Source organism: Falco naumanni, chromosome 4 (genome assembly GCF_017639655.2).
Source record: "Falco naumanni isolate bFalNau1 chromosome 4, bFalNau1.pat, whole genome shotgun sequence".
NCBI classification, from domain to species: domain Eukaryota; kingdom Metazoa; phylum Chordata; class Aves; order Falconiformes; family Falconidae; genus Falco; species Falco naumanni.
Window position 1 is genome coordinate 44,060,126 of NC_054057.1, and position 15,061 is coordinate 44,075,186.

General features: G+C 40.0%; 1 protein-coding gene across 2 annotated transcripts in view; it reads left to right on the top strand.

Moving 5' to 3' along the window:
* Positions 1-10,174, top strand: part of GPR158 (G protein-coupled receptor 158) — a 209,335-nt gene extending 199,161 nt beyond the window's left edge. Inside the window, exons 9-12 of one of the 2 annotated variants that reach the window (XM_040592585.1) lie at positions 1,485-1,590; positions 3,524-3,670; positions 4,433-5,255; positions 5,382-10,174. In XM_040592585.1, coding sequence (XP_040448519.1) covers positions 1,485-1,590; positions 3,524-3,670; positions 4,433-5,255; positions 5,382-5,887 — 1,582 coding nt within the window. In that variant the 3' untranslated portion in view covers positions 5,888-10,174. Of the gene's footprint in view, positions 1-1,484; positions 1,591-3,523; positions 3,671-4,432 lie in introns of both variants that reach the window. The other variant, XM_040592584.1, reaches the window with a different exon arrangement.
* The last annotated feature ends 4,887 nt before the right edge of the window (positions 10,175-15,061 follow it).

Below are 15,061 nucleotides of genomic sequence, written 5' to 3' on the forward strand. Positions count from 1 at the left end.
GTGGTCAGGTACAGGGCTCAGTCAGCGGCAACTTGCTTATATGTCACTGGCCCCTTTTACCCCTGCTTCCTTCCATGCTTGTTCTCCTCCCATCAACCTTAGCCCCTCCTTGTCTTCTCCCAAACGAACAACCCACCTCTCGTTACGTCTTTCCTGTTGGTCCCAGTTTTGCTGCATCTACACTCAGGCATTTCTGGTATCATTAGCTAGATGATCACTGACATGGTTACATCAGTACCGCTGACCTTGCAAGTTCTGCTCCTCCAAAGGCCCCCCCCGTGCTCCCTCAGTTATCTGTGAACTTTGGCCATCTTTCAGATGACTCCTTGTGAAACCTTGCCATCCCTAACAGCACTGTCTTTGACTTCTGTTCACTTTTCACACTTTCTTATATCCAGTAGTTTCTCATGTCATCTGCGATAGTCTTCACATTGTGTTCAGTTAGCTAAACCTCAGGCCTGAGCCTCCTCATTTCCCTGCACACCTCAAGATCTACATCTCTGTAAGAAATAATTACAATATTTCATTGTGCTTATGAAACATTTAATTTGCAAAGTATTAAACAAGAAATTATGACTGTATTATTACGGCATATAGGCCAGTGTTTAATGCCAGACTGTCTGTGTTAACTAAAGCTTCTGCAAAATGCACATCTGTGGACTTGGATAAGTTGCAAATGTCATTTCTATCCGAATGATTTTTGTAATCCTGCAAATTACAAGCCAGTGGTACATCCATTCATCCGTTGCATTGCTTGCCATTTCTATCTTTGGGAGCTCACTAAAGCAGATAAGCCAAGCATGCTGCAGCCAGCTTTAACTGCACCCCTTGTTCTACCACTCTTAGAAAGCTCAGCAAGGAATTGATTTGTTTGGGAAGTTCAGCCACTCATTTCCTAGCATTCACAAGGCTCTCGGGCCCTGCAGTATTGAGCTGGGTGGTCCTGCAATCAAGACCATTTCTCTGCTTCCCACGAAAATGCATTTCAGTTCAGTTCTCTTTGGTGGCCTATCAGCCACACTCTGTAGCTGCGATCTATGGATGTCCTGTGTTTATGAAGTGCACTGCAATTTGTCACAGTACACATGCTTACTTAACCTAAAATCATCTGTTCAGATCCTTAATGTATGTAAGCTACCATAAGACAGTTCAGGCCAAAGAAGCTCTGGCGATATAACCCATCCAAAAAAGACAGCTAAATAGCATGAGAAAGATGGAATAAGTGATATAATTTAAGGTCTGTTATTTCTTTTTATATTTCGTTTTGGCTTGTTTTCTTAGTGGTTGTTTTTCTGAGTTGTTTTGAAATTGTGATACGTAGGTAAAGCACATGGATGCAATTTCTAGTCTGTATGAAAGCAGTACAGAGCAAAACCAGTTGTGTTTGGCCTCTCATTCAAAAGAAACCTAAGGAACGTTAAACATGTTAAATCTAATGCACTGGAGAAAAGGCAGTGAATTGCAACCCTGACTTTTGTTTTCAGATTCATTCTTGCTTCAAGACTTCAGTCTGACTGGATGCTGATGCTGTTCTTTGCACACACACACTTGACTGTGACAGTCACTGTTGGGCTACTTCTGATCCCTAAGGTATTCATTTGAGTCTCCTGTCTCTTTTTCTTTTGCCAAGACCAAGGAAGATAAGTGTTGTCATGCAAAAGCAATTCTGTGTAAAAATAACAAGCAGCTGTTAGAGAAGGAAGATGTAAAGTTTGAATACGTTGCCTAAAAAGCAGTGTATTTTTTTGTTTTAAAAACTCTTGTACAATTTTAAAAATTCTTTCAGCTTTCAAATTCCAGGAGTTTAAAGTATTGAAATTTTGACATGATTACTACAAGAAGGAAAGAATTCTGCCTAACGATGCTTATTTCAGGTATTTGGTTGACTATGCTGCTGCCAGAGTTAGCTGAGATCAGGCAAAGAGTGTATGTGAGGGGACAGAAAAACTGGAATGGATGGCTGAGTAAAACTGGAATGAAGAGGTTGGACTGGCTGTGAGATAGAGAGGTTGGGATATAAACTTGGCAGGTGTTACAGGCTGAAGAAGGAGAGCCCTTTGCGAGTCAGAGCCTGGGACGGACAGATGCTGCGTACCAGGAGGGGATGTGGTCCATGATATGGAGCCAGGAACAGTGCTGGGTAAGAAGATGGCTTGTGGGGAACACAAGAAGATGGAGGATGACAGGAGGCAAGCAAGAGAAGAGAAAGTGCTGCAAGCGCTGCAGCACGCCTCCCATCAGGCACTGGGAGCGAAGTAACAGTATGTCAGTCTCACCGGGGGCTGCAGAACCACAGGCAGCTCCACCTGTCCCTAGCAGAAGTCCACAGGGTTTGAATGGAGCTTTCTGCTTAGCCAGTACCCCAGCAAAGCAAATGGTTTTATAATGGCTTTTGAAATGACCAGTAGTATTAATCAAAAGGTCAGGAGTCAAAGAGAACAGTAAAGGTGAAAGCTATATATAAAGGAGTAACATTAAGCGGTTCAAGTAGATACAATTTCCAGGTTAATGAAGCTGCTATTCCGATCTTTTGCCTATGTGTCAGAACAGGGCATGCTGGTAACTGTCAAACACACATACATTAAACAGTCAGAACAAGGGAACACAGTGATGCAGCCTGAATACTGAATGACCTTGTCTTATTTTAAATTACTTTTCTGGTCTTTAGCACTAGTCTTATTTTCTATTTTTTATTCATATACTTTATTACGTATCTACAGAGATGTCTTTCCATGTTTATTATCTGTTTATTATTATTATCTGTGTAACACTGCACAGACTTTTCTTCCAGCAGACCAAAGAGTTCAGGGGATTAAGAGAATGTTCATGAGGTTTAGTTCCATTCATAAAGTCATGAGGCCAGATAACTGTGTGGACAATCGAAACTATAGTTGAATGAATCAATATGAATAAGAAAACAGCTGACAGCCTCTCTCCAGCTCTTGATCTGAGCATTTGCTAAAATTTAGAAGAGAGAAATTAACTTGTCTCATTTTTCATTTGTTTCTTTCTTCCGTACGTGCCCCCACCCTCCCCACCCACCCCTTTTTTTTTTTTTTTTTTTTTTCCCGCACCCTATCTCTTCCTTTTCAGGGTCAGGATCTGAAATGGGAGAATTGCTTTTTGCAGAATTATTAAACTGTATGGACTATAAAATACAGTCTTATGGTTTTAGCAGCCTAATTGGAAATACTGGCTGAAAGTCTATTTCCATACTATCTTAAGTTAAATGCAATTTAAAGAGGTTCAAATAAGTATCAAAATAAGTGGTTTTTTTCTTTATGCAATTATCTAAAATTTTTCAAGATAAACTATCATTAATAGGAGTTCCTTCGATACAATATTGATATTCTATAAGACACTGCCAATGATGCCTATAGCTGGTGTTTCAAGTTCAGAAGATCCCAGGAAATCCACAGAAGGATAATTGTGCCATAAAAACAGTTGATGTAAACTCTTACAGTGATGTCAAAGTAAACTTTTGCACTGATGGCAATATCTTTTTTATTAATACTTGTTGCAGTTTTCTCATTCAAGCAATAACCCAAGAGATGATATAGCTACAGAAGCTTATGAAGATGAGCTTGATATGGGTCGATCTGGATCCTACCTGAACAGCAGTATCAATTCAGCATGGAGTGAACATAGTTTGGATCCTGAAGATATTCGGGTATATATAACTCGTTTAAACAGCGTTTATTTTCAAGAACAACACTTTTTCCTACGAGTAAATTCTGAATTGCATCCATTTGACTTTTTTTTTTTTTGCAGATGTCAGCCGAAACAGGCCAGCTTAGGTCTCTTAGTGATTGTAGTATCATATCATATAAAATCTCCTGGAAAATACTCACTAGTGTGAAGAGATGCTGCATTACTAGTTGTAGCAAAAGTCATACTGGAGGCTAAAGAGGAGGAATCATCCACAGCAAGAGCTGTATATCAGTTTACATAGGCTCCTTGAATTATTTTGCAGTGCGAACACCATTTGGTGTCAGTGTGATTTTTACCTAGCATATACATAACTATACAGATAAAATTTACAGAGGAAAAAATACTTTATTCCTGTCTTACGTAATAGAAGAGCTTATGTCCCCAGAATAAAGAATAGCTTTAGAGTTCAGCAGGAAAGCATATACCAACAACATTGTCAAATCTGAAACATACAGCATGAATGTATATGAATTGTGCATGCTGAATGATGCACAGCTATGGAAGGAAACAAACATGTTTGTGCACAAGGGCTGAACTTACTTCTAAAGTGGAAAAAAATGGGATTCAAGTTGATGGAGAAATGGCATATTCAAGAATTAGAAAAGACAGTGAAATAAGTTTAGTGCCAATTTTAGAGCAAAGGCTAATGCGTTCGTCAGGCTGCTTGTTTGACTGTACTCGCTCTGTACATACTAGTTTTGCCATTCACTTTGCTTTGCAGGATGAGTTGAAGAAACTATATGCCCAGCTTGAAATCTATAAAAGGAAAAAGATGATTGCTAATAACCCACATCTTCAGAAAAAAAGGTGCTCTAAAAAGGGCTTGGGGCGCTCAATAATGCGACGTATTACAGAAATCCCTGAGACAGTCACCCGACAGTGTTCCAGGGATGAGAAGGACCTGATGGAGCATGGTGCTGTGAAGAACATGACCACACTGAGAAAGAACCCACAGGATTCCACAATTTCTGCAAAGCCAAAAGAGGAGACTTCAAAAAACAGAGTCTTTTCCTTAAAAAAGTCCCACAGCACTTATGATCATGTCAGGGATCAAACAGAAGAACCGAATAGCTTAACTACAGAAAGCACAGAAGTTATAGCTGCTGAGAATTCACTTCTGGACTCCTTGAATGGTAACAAATTAACCAAAAACCCTCCTGAAAAAGTTGAAGCTGTCTCCACTGAATCAGTCCCTTTGGTGTGCAAATCAGTAAGTGCACATAACTTAAGTGCCGATAAGAAGCCTCTGCATCCAAAAACATCTGTGTTACAAAAATCACTCAGTGTTATTGCTAGTGCCAAGGAGAAGACTCTGGGACTAACGGGTAAGACACAAAGCCTAGAAGAAAGCGCTAAATCTCATAAATCTCAGCAGAAGGCTAAGGAGGCCGGCAAAAAGCACTCAGCCTCTGATAAAGGGGAGCATAAGGATTCCCACCGGAAGAACTCTACCCACTCTGAGGAAACAAAGAAAACCCATAAATCTGGAATTATGAAACAGCAAAGGGTTAGTCAGACACCTGCAAATCCAGACACAGGCCCAGGTAAGTCTCTGCACAAGGACAATTTCGACATAGGAGAAGTTTGTCCTTGGGAGATATATGACCAAACTCCTGGTCCTGTGCCTTCTGACTCTAAAGTTCAAAAACATGTGTCTATTGCTTCCTCAGAGCCAGAGAACAACCACCCTTCCCAGCCAAAGGGGAAGACTCATCATAAGCTGAAGACACCTGAGGGGTATCAACAGTCAAATCAAAAGAGCTCAGAGAAGGTGGAGGCAGCCACTCAGGAGACGCAAGAGCAGCAGGTCTCTGAAAATGAGAAAAAACAGTCAAATTCCAAGTCTCAGGTCTCCCCTGGGCTGCAGTGTGAGAATGTTAATAAATATACACCTAATACCTGTGCTGGGGAGTGGGAGGAGCTACCCCAGAAAGCAGCAGAGAAGGAAAACCTCAATAAGTTGGCTGAACAGAAAAAAAATGCCTCTTCTGAAGGAAATGTGCTTTCATCTGACTCCCATAAGCCAAGTAGTTACTCGCAGCAACCTTTAGCATCCCGTGCTGAAGTCTGCCCTTGGGAGTATGATACACCAGATTTACCAAATGCAGAAAGAAGTGTAGCTTTATCAAACACCTCTGCTATAAGTGCAAATAAAATAGCAACACCTCGAAAATAAGAGGCTTTTGGACTGAGGAGAGTAGCAACTTTGAGAAGAAAGACAACAGGAAAGACAGAGGGGACTTAGGCCAAAAGGATCTGAAAATTCCTAAGGAGCATCACTTAGATCAAGGAAATCAGCACTACAAATAAGTAGGAGTTTAACAAAGCAAATTAGCATTAATGTTGTTATTATTTATTTGTTGAGTGCCAACAATGTGATTAGCAGTGCCCAGGATATGGTCCCTGCTCCAAGGATTTTACTGTGTCAATGAAAGAAACCTGCCTTTGTGAAATCACTTCTCTTTTAAAAGAAAAAAAATATAGTGGTAACAAACGCACAGTGTAGATCTTAACTGAATTATTTCTGAATGCCGCAACTGGCTTTAACTTGCCCTTGGGACTTTAAAGATCCAGCAGAAGTAGGGCACAGAAAATGTCCTGATGGTAAAAAAGGGGTATCAATGAGCAGCTTATTAAAATGACGACTTTTCACTTTACGTATTTAATCTAGATAGCACTACTAACTCAATGCATCCCAAAAATACATTTTATATAATGGTTGCTCTCATTTTCTTATTACTGTGTGTTTAAGTACATTGTTGTGTCTCATATTAAAGCATTCCAGATTGTATAATTTTTGCAAATAACTTTGATATTATGTGACACAACAACACATTTATGCAATCTGCAGATACTTTCTTCTAATTGCAAGTTAAAATACCTGCTGTAGACTTTTTTGTTTATATATAGAATTGCAGTAATCTTTCACTGGCTATGGAAGCCGTAATTCATATTGGAAAATTCCTTTGGGCTTTGGAGATTTTCTTTTTTTCCTTTCCTGTGATTTATATAGTGGATTTTTTTTTCGTTTACTCTCTGTTATTTAAATTTATAGTTTGATACTGTATTATTCAGGGGTTTTATACGCAGTAAGTTACTTGTTATGCACTTCCCTGTTAATGCTCATAGACTTGTTAATAGTGGAAATTCAGTCGTCTTAGCTGCATATTCTGGTAAGTCTTAGGACAACTTATCTGTTGTTTGTTACTAACTGGAAAATATCATCTAACAAACCAGAATTCTTACTTTAAACATCGATGGTGATGATCTTGTCCAGTATTTTGTATCTTGCTAAATAAGACAAGCAAGAATGACAATGAATATACCCCAGAAATGGATCACCTGTTTTACTAAAATCAGAAAACTTTGGGAAATATATTAGCTAGCTCATATAGAACAACAGTGTACTGTTTATCACTGTTGGCAAACATCCAAAAATTAGCCTTTGGAGTGAGGAGAGAAGCTCAAAATATTATACTTCCCCCAAATATGCAATTGTGAGAGTAGTGGGAATAGAAATGATGGCATCTCTTTCCCACTCTCCACAATGCTTTGATTTTTTTTTTTATTTCTACATACATTTACAATAAAAGTTAGTGTTTAATACAGTGCTAATTTTCAGTAATAGCTACAGTCCTCATCATGCATATAAGCTTAATTCATAGATGGCCCATTCACAACTGTGAGTCTTAGTGATGGTTCACCATCAGGGCCTGAGGACATACTGTAAAGATTCTGAGGAGTATCGCTAATAACAAAAACCCCTCAGCCATCTAAATGCAATACCAGTAAAGTGCTATTCGCTAGAATTGGCTATACATACAGTGCTTCAAAACAAAGACAGCTCAGTCCTAAAGAACTTGTGCAATTTGAGAGAAGTGATGGGATTCAGTGGAAGAACATGAAATGAGGATGATTGACTAGAATGTGTTGTTTAATATATATATAATATATATAAAAATAGATATTTATATATGTTTGATATATATATAATGCCATATCTAATACACACATGCACATACACGTATGTAGTATAAACTGGTTTTTGTGGCATCATAGAAAAAGTGGCTTAAGATAAAATGCAATGAGCAGAGGGACTTAGACTAGCTGGGTGTGAGAAGGACTTTTTTCGTCCTTTAAAAAGGACAGGAGTCTATGGGCATGTCTACACTGACAGATCAAGATGGATCTGATCTTCCTACTGCCTTTGCTAAGCCCAAACCTGGAACATGCTGACACCTGAGCCAGCTGGGGACAGATCAGCTCGGGTCTCAGTGCTGTCTAAACACATTGGCCTCACTCATAAATTCTGCTCGTTAGTTCCAGATTAAAGTGGCCGAACTGCCCCAAACAACCTGGTTAGCCTGGATGGTGCTCAGGTCCACCATGGGGACGTGCTGACTTAAGTCTTTGCTAACCTGGCCTTGGCTGGCTCTCCCACCCCTCTTTATTAGGGTGTAATTATGGCCTAGGAGATCTGGTCTTTGCCTTCAACTCATTTTCTGACTGGGACTCTTAGAACCCAGCATCCCTGTTCACCTGTGAAAGGGCATCAGGCATATAAGTCTAGATGCTTTGGACATCTGTGCAGCTGCTTTACACACACAGTGCCAGTGGCATCCTACGTGCAGCCCAAATCCAGCTTTCTGGTTAGTGTGGAAAAGACTGAGGTTAGACCCAGTGTGCCCAGATTCTCCCTTCCCTGTCCCAGACACTCGTGAGATTTGTCAGTAACATTCCTGTCAACTTCAGTGCGATTTGATCAGCTTTCCAGAAAGAAAGTAACCCTGAATTTTCCTGCATGGAGTTAAGTGCATCCTGGGAACACAGCTTTCTGGGAGTCCTCCAGGAGCACACTGACCCTGTGTGCAGAGAGATGCACAACTTTAAACCTGCTGAGTATGGTGACCACCTTGCACCTCTTCTATGCCTGAAAGGAGGTTCTGCAGCCCATCGCAGCAGCGGTTTGTGTGAACGAGGGAGGGGGGGCAGGCTTATGGCAGGTTGCCCTGACTCACTAACGGGAGTCAGTGCTTTGTCAGAGCCAGGTGCTGAGGTTTGAAGTGGGCATCCCTGGGGGAATCATGAAAGGAGATGTTCCTACGTACTTGCCACCTCTAGGAGACAGTTGCAAGGAGCAGGCACCAGCCTTGGTGCCCTCGTTCATCTTGCCCTCCATGCTTTACCTTGGGGCTGAGCGAGGACATGCTGCCCCTGCCCTGCTGTGCAGCAGCTGTGTCGGGGTGCAATGTGCACCAAGGACAAGGGAATCCACATTGGCAAAGTGTCCACACAGTACCGCTGCCCCTTGCATCACTGGCAGGATCAAGTCCTTCATGCATGACTGAGTCTGTGCCACTACTATCTACAATTCCTTGCTCAGTTTCTTTTCCCTTTCTGTTTTTCAAATACAACTTCATCAGAAACAAAGCCCATTCCTTGGCTGGTTTAAAACAGCCCAGCTGCATGGCAAGCAAAAGAATGGTGGCTGGTTTACCAGGGAAGGCACTGGCTTGTAAATTATTTGGTTTTGTTTTCTTTCGCCCTGACCCCTTCCCTCACTTCTTAAAAAAATGTCTGTTGTGGTTCTTTAGGCTTGTTGTAGTCACATCACCTAAGACTGATACAATTGGAGAACTTCCCTTTAGAAACAACAAGGCTTTCCCCAGTTTATTTAGCAACTGAAATTTGGGCTACACATTCAATTGGGACTTTAAATTATTTCACGCTTAAGAAAACGAGGGGCCAAATTTCACTCAACTATTCTATTTCACTATGATGCTGCTAGAAACATTGCTTAATAAAGACACACTAAGTTAGACATAAATAATGTTCTGTGTTTCATAGATTTTTCTCCACCAGCATATATTGGCTAGATTGCTTAGTTGTCTTTTTCTGGAGTTTCATTGTCATTATTCAGCCAAGAGAAGTGCAACTCTAGAATTAAGATGTTTTCTAGCAGATCTGTTAGGAGAAAAGATAAACACTAAGGTCACAAACATTTGCTAGGTTGTCCTTTTAAATGCATGTGCAAGCTGCATTTCTCCTTTATTTCTAAGCCATGGTTTATAAACAATTAGATTTATACCAACTAGACTTGTATAATTTATGCAAGATTATATGCTTTAAAATATAAATCAGTACACACCTATCATCAGCTTTGGTGGCATCATAGACCTGAAACCAGACAATACTTTTCTATTTGCTCTCCTTAGGCTTTTGCATGCATATGACAACAGGCAGGCCTGAGAAAACACTGCCTTTTGACTTTTAACATTTTAGCTACTCCAAGTTGTAGAATATATAAAGCTGTAAGTCTCTTCACTTTATAATGTGGTTCTTATAACAATGTTATCTGGCAACCAACAGCATCCATCATGAAATACTTGATAGATTTATGTTGTAATGTGTTGCAGCATGTAAATAATGTAACTTCTCTGCAATAAAGCACATTTATATTAAATTTGTCTGCAGGCTTTTGTGTTGTGATTTCCTGAAGTCATTACTGATCCAAACTGAACAGTTTTCTCATCAGTCATAAAATAACTAACAGTGAGTTTTACAGCTTATATGATCTGATCATGTCATTAGCATTTTCCAGATTTTCTTCATGTTTTCTTGATAGCAACCTTTAGAGTACATGTGTTCTGTGTTCAGAATTTCAGGTTAAGGAAATAGCTGTCTTAGTGGCTGCAATTTTGAGATCAAAACTGTAGGGTCCATGCTATGTTCTCCTGAATTTAATGGCAAATACAATGTTAGAAAACATTAGGAAATAAATAGATAGCATTTTATGATGTCATTGTAAAATCCTGTAGCTCCTCTGTAGTCTATGTGTGCATGCCTGCATTTCTCATCTAAATTATATGTCTTAACAGATACAGAAAATGTGCAAAGAATCATAACAAAGATGATCAGAGACAGAGAATGGCTGCTGTGTAAAGGGTGACTAAATCAACTGCAACTTGTTTAGCCTGGGAGAGATGACTGAGAGAGGGTCCAAAGGGAATTAGGAAACTGGTATTTGGTGGGGTTTGTCATGCAGGAACTACAGAACACCCAGGGTGGCCATCATGCAGCTGTTTAAAACAAATGATGTTTTCTTCTATGTGTGACACAAAGAAATGGTGGAGCTGAGTTTCACAGATTGCCGTGAATCCCATGAGTTCAAAAAGCATTGGAGAGGTCATGGAAGAGAAATCCATCAAGATCCCTGAACATGGTGGATGCAAAGCTATTAAATCCCTAATCTGTAGATGGCTGATGAGTAGGAGAATTGTCTTTGCATAATCACCCAGTTTTCTTTCCATAATCACCCACTGCTGGATGTGGTGCTAGATGAGCATTTCATCTAGCATGAGCTTTGTACATTCTTATGTCTCCATAAATACAGATAGTTAGGCTCAATTAGTTTATTTTCCATTGTCATCCCTGTTTACCCATTATTGATGTTCAGCTGGATTCTTGCACGGGCATGTATATATTTGCTTGTACCTTTCCCCGTGCCTCCTGGGTTGAAACGCTGCTGTTTGGGTCAGCAGTCTGAGTCACGTTGTCAGGCATAATGGAGACGTGAGGGGGAGAGAAGGGGAAGGGGTTTACTTATGTTCAGTAAACTAACTGTGTACAAGTCCTTTGCAAGCAATACCAGCAAAATAAGGCCTGGAGATTTTCCTCTGAAGCACTTCATGGGGCTCAGCTGAAACCTAGAGCAGCTTTGCTCTCTCAGGTGCAGGGTGTCAAAACCAATAGTTGCCTTCTGAGCTCTGCTTCTGATATTTTTACAGCTTTTAAGAAGTAAGGGACTGATTTCCAAAGTTGTGTGGCTTTGGAAGTCATCCACAGCTGTATTTTCTGATACCGTCTTCTCCTATTATAAAATTTATTTCATTTGAGAGGAAACTGGCTGCTCCTGCCCAGCCATGAGAAGCTGGAGGTGGTGGGTCCCACCAGCAGCGGGCTGAGACCCACGTGGAGGGTATTGAGAAGACAAGAGATGGGCTTTTCACAGTGGTGTATGGTGGGAGGAAGAGTGAGAACGGGTATAAATTCAGACAAGAGAGGCTCGGATTGAATTTTCAGAAAACTTTTTCACCATTAGAAGTCAGGCAGTGAAGAAGGTTGTCGAAGGGTTATGCAGTTCCCATCCTTGGAGCTTTTCATGCACTGACTAGATAAAGCCCCAGTCTTGTAGCTGACCTTGCTTTGAGCAGCAAGTTGGACTGGAGATCTCCTGAAGTCCTACCTGAATAATCCTATCATCCTGTGAACAGTGGTCACTACTAGAACATGTTCTTCTTACCATTCTTTTGAAAGCCTGCAGGTGGGTACCCCAGGCGTCTTTGATTCCTGCTTAGGAGCAGAGGACACGTAGTCGTTTATACAGTATGTAACTGCGGGCAGGCCCTCTTCACCAATGCCAGCTGCTGTAACAGAAAGGAATTTTGTTTTTCTTCTGATCCCTGCAGCCTAGAGTGATCACAATGAGAAAGAAGGAAATTGTTTTGTAGAGCTGGTTGGGAAGAACAGTTTTAGCTGCCTCTGTTGAGTGAGTGTTTGAGCTGGTGCACAGCTGAAAGAATGTCTTCCACAAAAACACCCCAAACCCTAAAAAAGGGATAATGTTTTTCTGTAACACTTTGAGGATTTTTTTAAAATCAGTACTGGATTCTGAAGGAGCCATTAAAGAATTTCTAAACTGGGGGGATGTGGGGGCGTGGTGTGAATGCAGTTCTTCAAAATGGAAGTTGATTTGTTTCAGGGTTACAGGGCTGCATGCCTGCCTGCAGAGAAGTTATTTCAAGCTGAACACTTTTTTTTTTTTTTTTTTTTCTTAATAAAATAGTATTTCTGACAGGTTGGAGTGAACTTTTTCCAATTCTAAAGGAGCTTTTTTCATCAACTTGGAAATTAGCTTTAGCAATTCTAGACATTTAGTAAAAGATATTGATTGTTTCACTTGGTTTGGCAGGCTGCCATCATATTGCAATATTCAATCTTCTGGTTCTTTAATACTTGGAAAATTGAACATTATCTCTCCATTTATGCAGGTGATTTTTCTTTTTTTCCCCATTTATTTATGAGTTACCTCTTTTAGTCACTGAAAGTGTACAAACAAACACTGGACATTTTACCGTGAAATTACTGGATTTTAGATTTCTGGATATATGAGTTGGGTTCCATTTTTCACTGTGACAAAGCATGGAAAAACATTATGCTGTACCCAAAATAGGCACATATTTTTGAAAAGTGCATTTATGTTCTGTATAATATATATATATATATATATATATATATATATCTGCCTGCGTGTTTGCTTCTTGGCTGTTGGGGAGATCTGAGGCAGAGCAAATGCAGGTGCCTCTCCAGTCCCACCACAGCAGGGCTGTCATGCCCACATGTGTGGACCTCTTGCTTTCCTGCTTGCTCTTGGCCTGCTGTGCCTGCACTTCATGATGGGGAATCACGGAGAACTTAAAAACCTGTATTTGGCTGATCTATTTGGCAAACACCCATAAGGGTGGCTTGCTGTCATACCTCTTCCCCTTGCTGCTGCACAAATGTTGACAAGAGCAGTGGCAATGAACTGGGTTTGGATGTTGCAAGGTTGCCAGAGCAGGGCAGAGTAAGTCTTTTGAAGGTTGCCTGGATCTCTCTGGCGTCGGATACTATTAGCTGTACTGCCTGACAGATGATGTTGACAGGGAGTTTAGACTGGCTGCAGTACTACAGATGAAAAACAGGTTGATTTGACATACTTCAGTGCTAAAAGTAGTATCATATAATGATGTCTTTGTTCCATGGAGATATTTTTGAAGCTGCAAGGTGGTAAGAACCATGTGGTTCCAAGCAGTCATGTTGGAGACCTCACCAAGGGAAAATGACAGCAGCCCTGGAGAAGACACCTGTCCAGCTCTGCTCCCACATCGTGTTTTATGAGGTACTTGGCCAATGCACATGATTCGTGTAAACTAGAAAAACTGGCTAGTGCTCCTTTGTATGCAGTGTATTCTAATACTTATGTTTATACTCACTTTAATGCTTTTGTTTTATAATATTTGTTTCCCTTTGTTGACAGCAGTTCTGTTATGTCTGTGATGATTTATTTCAATTGTTTTAAAGGAACTTGCTACAAAACTTTGATTTGCATCTCAGCTGCTCCATTGCAAGGCCAGCATTATCCTCACACATTTCTTTCTTTTGGAAGTCAGGAGGCAATAGTTTCACAGTTCATGGAATTTTCCTTCAGAAATAGTTAAATGTTATAAAATGCAGCTTTGACAATTTTTATTCTGATTAATTATGTATTCTGTTTTAATGACCAACAAAATGACAATAAGTGAGAACTGCTAGCAAAATGCTGCATTCATTACTTTCTAAGTGTTATTTAGATGTATTTTTACTTCTAAGGTTTATGATTAATTGTAGATTGCAGTTGTGCACTGCATGACCTTTCCATTCAATTGTTTGTCTGCATTACAACTGGAATGGTAAAGTTGTATTACAAAAACGCAGTGTCTAGGTAGAGTTTGGGGCTTTTGGATTTGCCATCGTGTCCGTGTATGACAAGCATTTTTACATACAAACTAAACTACCTGCTAAACCACTTGCTTTGGTGTTTTATGCATTACCTTGTAAATTTAGATATTCTTAATTCTTTGGGAAGAACATTATAATTCAATATAATGGACTAGCAGATAATAATAGAAAATCAATGAGATAAAACTGCATATTTTTTTCTTTTTCTTTGTTAAATACATGATAGTGAAAATGTGAATACCTTGGCATTTCTGGGGAAGAAAACAAAACAAAACAATGAGGATTTTGTTTTGTTACTTTCCCATTCAGCACTGATTATTTTTAGTATTGAGGAGCTTAGGGAAAACTGCTACATGTCTTAATGATCAAATACTGCTCTGTACATTCTGCCTATTTAAAATACTTGTGATCTCAGCTGAAACAAATATGTATCATGTAGTTCTTGCCCAAACTCAGTTTTTACTAGGGGTGCATTTGACGCAGAGGGGATGGATTTCAACAGAAGGTGCAGAAACCAGGTCTGCATAAAGGTCCATGCCTGTGTATGATTGTGTTTATATTAAGGCACCACTTAATGCTGTTCCTGCTTTTACCTCACAGTAAATTACCTTTCTGTGGAAGTAAGTTATTTGGATATTGTTAGTTCAAAAGTATGCGCATGTTTAGAGTATCAAACAGGGAGGTTATAAAAGGAAATACGTTTACACCAAACAAACAATGCAGCTTTTAGGGGCTGTTCACACACAGTTTGTACCTTAAATGCTTGTTTCTTGTCTGCTCACATGGGAAACACGTTTTCTAGTGTAACTTA